Source organism: Saccostrea cucullata, unplaced genomic scaffold, assembly GCF_032062105.1.
Source record: "Saccostrea cucullata isolate Sc308-1 unplaced genomic scaffold, CSIRO_AGI_Scuc_v1 ctg19830, whole genome shotgun sequence".
In the NCBI taxonomy this organism is placed as follows: domain Eukaryota; kingdom Metazoa; phylum Mollusca; class Bivalvia; order Ostreida; family Ostreidae; genus Saccostrea; species Saccostrea cuccullata.
In genome coordinates, this window is record NW_026917956.1 from 1 (window position 1) to 7,357 (window position 7,357).

Here is a 7,357-nt window from a genome sequence, read left to right on the forward strand (position 1 = left end):
CACAAGTTTTAGAATATACATCACAAGATATTGAATATACATCACAAGATTTTGAACATACATCACAAGATTTTGAATATACATCACAAGATTTCGAACATACATCACAAGATTTTGAATATACATCACAAGATTTTGAATATACATCACAAGATTTCGAACATACATCACAAGATTTTGAATATACATCACAAAATTTTGAATATACATCACAAGATTTCGAACATACATCACAAGATTTTGAATATACATCACAAGATTATCAAATATTGCAACGTTTGACATGCCATATATGGAATACTTTAATGGGAAATAAAGACAAACGAAGTGTAGTTATTTGTTTTTAGAAATTATATTGAAAAATAATAACGCCATTGTGTCCTCTTTGTCACCCCAGCAGTGTTTGTCGTGTGATTTTAAACTTTTTTGACAACCGTATGAATTAGGTTTAATAAAAATAAATCCACAAGATACTGATGTACAAGTAACAGTTACTGGCATAATGCGCCGTTGCTTTATTCTTTAGTTTTTATAGAAAGTTGCATGGAATACCCGTTTTCGCGGATTCAACGATACCGTAATATCGAGTATTATACGCGATTTCACGGATAATACCCGATTTCGAGTATTCTCTCAGACCTGTCAAAGCCTTTTTCCGAAGGAAAAAATGGAAAAATTGTCTCATTGTCTACATTTAAATTAAATTATAAGGAATGAAGCTTATAACAACTTATGTTATACGATATAACATAACTTGGGGCAGTTTATGCTTTTTATAAAGTGTAAACTGCCCCAAGTTATGTTATATCGTATAACAAAAGTTGAAATAAGCTTCATTTCTTAAATATCAATCAGATCCTATTGTATTTTTTTGCATTGAAACACCTTGATAAGTTTAATTTAACTTTATTCGTCTAATGAACTAGAAAAACGAGATACGATTCAAATAAGGAACACAGACAGGAAATAGCTGCACTTGCAAAAAATTATTCTTGAAATATTTTTTCTGAATTTGTTTAATAAATAGCTTTTCTTTTTTAGTCTTTCGATGGCCTTTTGAAGGAAATAGAAGAATATACACCTCTGGCTGATTTTGAAGATAACTCAGAGATTTCACACGTCAACATCTTATTATTAGGACGAATTTCGTCAGGAAAATCCAGCTTCTTCAACACCATAGATTCTGTAATCAAAGGGAGACTATCTCTAAGGTCACGTGCCGGATGTGCTAGTTCTAGTTTGACAAAATCAGTTAAGTACCATCATTTATATAAATCTTGAAATTCATTTCAAGCTATATATGGTGTATTTGGGCTGAAAAAATAAATTACAAGAGGCCCATGGGCCTTATAGGTCACCTATGCAACAACATTCCAGTGATTGAATTTGATTCATGTTTTAAGCCAGATCCTATGGCATTTACAGTTTTGAAAGAGGCACCATTGATGATCATAACTATACATTGAGCAGTTGCTTAGTTTGGTAACATAATAACTATAGGCAGGGTAGGGGAACAAAAAATGCATTTCAACTAATTAGTAATATTTAGCAATAATCAGTAGTGCCCCTACCACTGACTCTTAGGCCTAGATCCACACATTGCATAATTTTTTAAGAAGGGCTTAAGGCATCCTTGCTTTTCAAAAATATTTTGATTGATATCAGGGAGCAGATTTCAAACTATTCATTCATTTTCAGTATATAAGTACAGCCCCCCCCCCCCCATGGTACCCCTGACCCTGGGGCCTTGAATTTCACAATGCTGGAAGATTACGGCCCTTGCTCCTCATAACTATATAAGTAGTTCATCTGCTTAATTCCAGGAGCAGAGAAGAAACTTTCAAATATTTAATGTGTTCACTAGATAAACAATAGAGCCCCACCTTAACACCAGAACCCCGATCCTGGGGCCATAAAATTCACAATTTTGGAATACACATTATTGCTAATCATAACTATGTACTTAGTTTATTTAATACCTAGGGGCAGAGAAGATTTTCAAAGAAATAATGAATTTTCACTATATAATCAATAGAGCCCCGCCTTAACACCAAAACCCCTGACCCTGGGGCCATAAAATTCACAATTTTGGAAGTGACATTCTTGCTCACAATAACTGTGTACTTAGTTAGTTTATTTATTACCTAAGAACAGAGAAAAAGATTTTCAAAGACTTCATGTATTTTCACTATATAATCAATAGAGCCCCGCCCTAACACCAGAACCCCTGACCCTGGAGCCATAAAATTCACAACTTTGGTAGAGACACTCTTGCTCATCATAACTGTATTCTTTAGTTAATTTATTTAATACTTAAGAGCAGAGAAGAAGATTTTCAAAGAATTCATATATTTTCGCTATATAATCAACAGAGCCCTATCCTAACACCAGAACCCCCTGACCCTGGGGCCATAAAATTCACAATTTTGGTTGAGACACTCTTGCTCATCAAAACTGTGTATTTTAGTTAATTTATTTAATACTTAAGAGCAGAGAAGAAGATTTTCAAAGAATTCATGTATTTTCACTATATAATCAATAGAGCCCCGTCCTAACACCAGAACCCCTGACCCTGGGTCCATAAAATTCACAGTTTTGAAAGTGGCTTTCTTGCTCATCATAACTATGTACTTAGTAGGTTTATTTAATACCTAAGAGCAGAGAAGAATATTTTCAAAGAATCATGTATTTTCACTATATAATCAATAGAGCCCCGCGCTAACACCAGAACCCCTGACCCTGGGGTCATAAAATTCACAATTTTTGTAGAGGCACTCTTGATCATCATTACTATGCACTTAGTTAGTATCTAATACCTAAGAGCAGAGAAAAAGATTTTCAAAGAATTCATGTATTTTCACTATATAATCAATAGAGCCCCGCCCTAACACCAGAATCCCCGAACCTGGGGCCATAAAATTCAAAATTTTGGTAGAGGCACTCTTGCTCATCATAACTATGTACTTAGTTGGTTTATTAAATACCCAGAAGCAGAGAAGAAGATTTTCAAAGAAATAATGCATTTTAACTAAATACTTATTTAGCCCCGCCCTATCACTAGAACCCCTGACCCCAGGGCCATGAATTTCACAATTTTGGTAGAGGACTCAATGCTGATTACAATCATGTAAACAGTTTGACTGGTTGATGTCAAGGAGCAAAGAAGAAGATTTTTAAAGATTGATTAATTTTAGTGGTTTTGGGGGGCAGGGATCATGAAATTCACAATTTTTGTTCCCCTTCACCCATAGATGCATTGTGCCAAATTTGGTTGAAATTGGTTCAGTGGTTGCAGAAAAGAAGCTGAAAATGTTCAAATGTTAACGCACGACGACGGACGAAAATGGATAGCAATAGGTCACTGAGTTTATTCAGGTGACCTATAAATACGAGATTATGTGTAGATTTACATGATATATATTATTTTTGTTCAATTGAAAATTTTCATCGATTTTGAACTTAAACATCTTCACGTTTCTAAAGTAAAGCTGACTTAAACGGTATCTGATATTTAATGTCGAGTCGGAAACTAATCGGTTGTTGTTTTAAATTTCTAATATCTATAAAACGCAATTGATTTAAATTACCACATTGACATAAATAATGTTATTTGCTTATCCAATTTTTCTCTATTTTTCTTAAATTTAAGCTGTATATTATTTATTTTTATGTTCTTCCTATATTTCAATTTTTCCTATTTATTTTTTGTCACATAAAAATACAAAATAATACAATAACAAAAAAAAACTGATCGTTTACCAAGAGAGAAAAACACTTTTAACGGGTTATTTGGCTCAAATCTGTACTTAGATTGGAAGCTATTAAAGGTACTTGGACACAGATTTGAAGTTAATTTTTTTCTCTATAATATTACGACTTATATATTTTAATAGTATTTCTCACAAAAATAAATTAAAAATCTTATTTCATTTATAAGTTATTAAAATTTTTAATTTTTTTTGGCGGGTTTGATTGACACGTCCTTGCACTTTCACAAATTTTAACTTTATTCTTAATCCTTTGGAAAAATAACAATCTTGTTGTGTATTAATGAAAAATATTAATACTTTAATCCAGAAAATTCAGAGTAGACATGTTCGAAAGCAAAACAAACACACAATATATTGTCAGTTTGTGCAGTTGTGGTGAGCAGACTTTGGCGTTTAAACGCACCCGGTGAATCGTAAACATTAAACAATAACAGGCTCTTGCCTTGTTTACAAAAACTATGTGTATATAACACGAGTGTGCTCGATTTGCTAAACTCTGTACACAACGGAATGATACGACGGCGTATTCGTGCCATTTTAACAATGTAGAAATTTTTTATTAAATCGTTTGTCCGATTTACTAAATCGTTTGTACGATTTACTAAATCGTTTGTACAATTTAACAAATCGTTTGTACGATTTACTAAATCGTTTGTACGATTTACTAAATCGTTTGTACGATTTAATAAATCGTTTGTACGATTTAATAAATCGTTTGTACGATTTATTAAATTAAATCGTACAAACGATTTATTAAATTGTACAAACGATTTATTAAATCGTACAAACGATTTACTAAATTGTACAAACGATTTATGAAATCGTACAAACGATTTACTAAATCGTACAAACGATTTATTAAATCGTACAGACGATTTATTAAATCGTACAAACGATTTATTAAATCGTACAAACGATTTAAAAAAATATTTCTACATTGTTTAAATGGCACGAATACGCCGTCGTAGAATGACGATACTTGTAAAAGAGTTTTGCTTTCTAACATTTCTACTCTGAATAAAATTATTTTTCTGGATTTAAGTGCAAGGATGTGTCGATCAAACCCGCCAATAAATTCAGAGTTTTAATATCTTTTTAATGAATTAAGATTTTTAATAAATTTTTGTGTGTAATGCTATAAAAAAATTAATTCGTGATATTATACAGAAAAAATTAACTTCAAATCTGTGTCCAAGTACCTTTAAAAGCTAACATAACTGTAGTTTGTATGGAAATCATATTTATTTGATGTATTTGTAAACTTCAGTCTTACTATTAATTTACATAACATTTTAAGTCAGTTAGTAGTGGCCAGTTACTAGTGACTAACCTCTAAAGGTAAATACATGGGGAGCGGTGTTAACCGATAACTCTTGTTTTAAATTCGATAAATCAATAAATAGCAAATCATGCAAAATATCATTATGCAAGTGCCAACGTATAAATTCCGCTATTTAAACATATTTCTAAAATAGTTTTGTCATTTTCAACAATATAAGTTAAGTCTTTTCCAAAAATTGTTGCTTTTTTCCGTCGATAGTAACAAAGTTTTACTATTTAAAACTTTGTTTAATATTTGGCTAATTTTAGCTTGATGTTTACAAAGTAAAAAGAAAAGGAACCTCAAAGTCTTTAAACTTTAGAATGATTGATTGTCGTGGTTTAGAGGAGGACCAAAGTCTTAACTCTCGCGATGTCGAGGCAATTCTGGATGGTCACGTGATGGATGGATATGTGGTTTGTATACGTATCTAAACAAACCATTAATTTTATGTTTATTTACAAACAAATTGGTCGGGTTAAGATACATTTGTTTCATACCAGTTGTATGCATTAATGCTTTCAAACACATGTATATTTATGTAGAAGAGCATTATATATAAATAAAATAATAAGTATAGAATACACATATGATGGACAATATAATTCTTCTTTTTATTTAGTTTAATCAAAGTACGCCTATTACTAAGGACAATGCTGAGTTTAGGAAAGATCCTACCTTAGCTGACCGTGTACACTGTGTCATCTTTGTGGTTGATGGTTCGAATCCACCCGAAATAACAATGTCCCAAAATGTTGAAAAACAAGTGAAAGAACTCCAAGAAATGATGAATACAAGAAGTATGTTATGTTTGCATATAGTTTTTAAGCAACAATGGAGCTTGACCGTACTCGAATTTTTTTCTCATTTAATTGTGTTTGAACAACATGTCATATTTACTGCATTTTTTGAAAGAAAAGTTTTTATCTTGTTCAGAAATTCCGCAGTTGATCCTCCTAACCAAAGTTGATACGATGGCAACGGTCAAGGAAGACTTATCTAAAGTATTTCACAGCAAAAGCGTCTTAGAGATGAGGGACAAAGTCGCCATGTCGTTTGGGTTGCCTGCCTATACCGTTCTGCGGATGCAAAATATCGCAAACTCTCCAAATGTCTCGAAAGAGATTAAAATACTGACTTTATACAATCTGCGTCAGATACTACGAGCTGCAGATGATTTTCTCGAAAATCACGAAGAAGAGTTATCAAGAGATAAATGTAAAGGAGCTCAGACTAATTCTTATTAGAATAGAAAAGACAAATTTCCTCCAAAAGACAGAAAAGATATGGAATATTTTTACCCCAAGAAAGCCTTAATGGGTCAAAATTGGTGTTTCATTGTTGCTATGCTATAATTAACCTTGTAGATTGATCGGAATTTTTTAAAACAATTTATATCTTTAAAAATATATATGAAAAAAGCATCTGAACTGGATCTATAAATTTGCATCTTGTTTTTATATAATTTATCTAAAAGTTTGATTGCAACTGTTTGGTAGAAATTAACTTGATTTTTTTTTTAGATTTCGCAAGAGCTTATCATTGTCTAATGTCATATTAACCTTCCAAGGATAAAAAAGTTTTTATTTATTCGTTTCTTGTATATATATATATATATATATATATATATATATATATATATATATATATATATATATATATATATATATATATATATATATATAATTTAAGAAAAATCCAGTGTTTTGGTACAGTAAAATATATCCAATGAAAACAAGTCAGAAATCACAAATCTCGAAAAATCATTTTTACTGTTAGCGCTTTCTGCCTAATGGCTCTTCAGACAGTTAAAAGTTAAATATAAAATTGCTTAGTAACGTTCATAAGCACGACGTCAAGTATTGTCCATTGTGACGTCATAATAACGTTAAAAGGTAGCATTATAATTCGCACCGCTAAAATCACTAAAATAAACCAAAAAACATGTAGAAAATTAACTTAGGTTAAAACTGAAGTAATTATTTTCTGTTAAGTTTTGGGTTAAAAAGTTTAATGAAGTAGTCCTCCTTTGTTACTCTGGATATTTCACAGTCACTGTGCATTTTATAAAATGGAAATAATTTAAATTTCCCTTCTCCACAGGTAGCAAAGTGCTCACTGCACGGCGTATTCCTTATGCTAGGATCCCGAATTTGCTGTTTATGGACTCGCACTCGTGCGTTCAGTTTGCCGGTCTGTCCTATGTAGTTTTCATCACAGGTTGGACAGGTTATGCAGTAAATAACATTTTCTGATTTACAGGTCA

General features: G+C 31.7%; 1 protein-coding gene across 1 annotated transcript; it reads left to right on the plus strand.

Annotated features, from left to right (window-relative positions):
- Positions 1 to 1,045: 1,045 nt before the first annotated feature.
- Positions 1,046 to 6,611, plus strand: LOC134266658 (interferon-induced protein 44-like). The gene is made up of 4 exons (XM_062748910.1): positions 1,046 to 1,251; positions 5,361 to 5,507; positions 5,714 to 5,891; positions 6,028 to 6,611. The coding sequence occupies exons 2-4, from the start codon at positions 5,415 to 5,417 to the stop codon at positions 6,336 to 6,338; spliced, it is 582 nt and encodes a 193-aa protein (XP_062604894.1). The 5' UTR covers positions 1,046 to 1,251; positions 5,361 to 5,414; the 3' UTR covers positions 6,339 to 6,611.
- The last annotated feature ends 746 nt before the right edge of the window (positions 6,612 to 7,357 follow it).

What these genes read in the sequence shown, in the direction of transcription:
- LOC134266658 (XM_062748910.1), top strand. Translation starts at nt 5,415, where the DNA reads ATGATTGATTGTCGTGGTTTAGAGGAGGACCAAAGTCTTAACTCTCGC. An exon ending in ACGTGATGGATGGATATGTG is followed by an intron (nt 5,508 to 5,713) that starts GTTTGTATACGT and finishes CTTTTTATTTAG; the next exon opens with TTTAATCAAAGTACGCCTAT. An exon ending in AGAAATGATGAATACAAGAA is followed by an intron (nt 5,892 to 6,027) that starts GTATGTTATGTT and finishes TATCTTGTTCAG; the next exon opens with AAATTCCGCAGTTGATCCTC.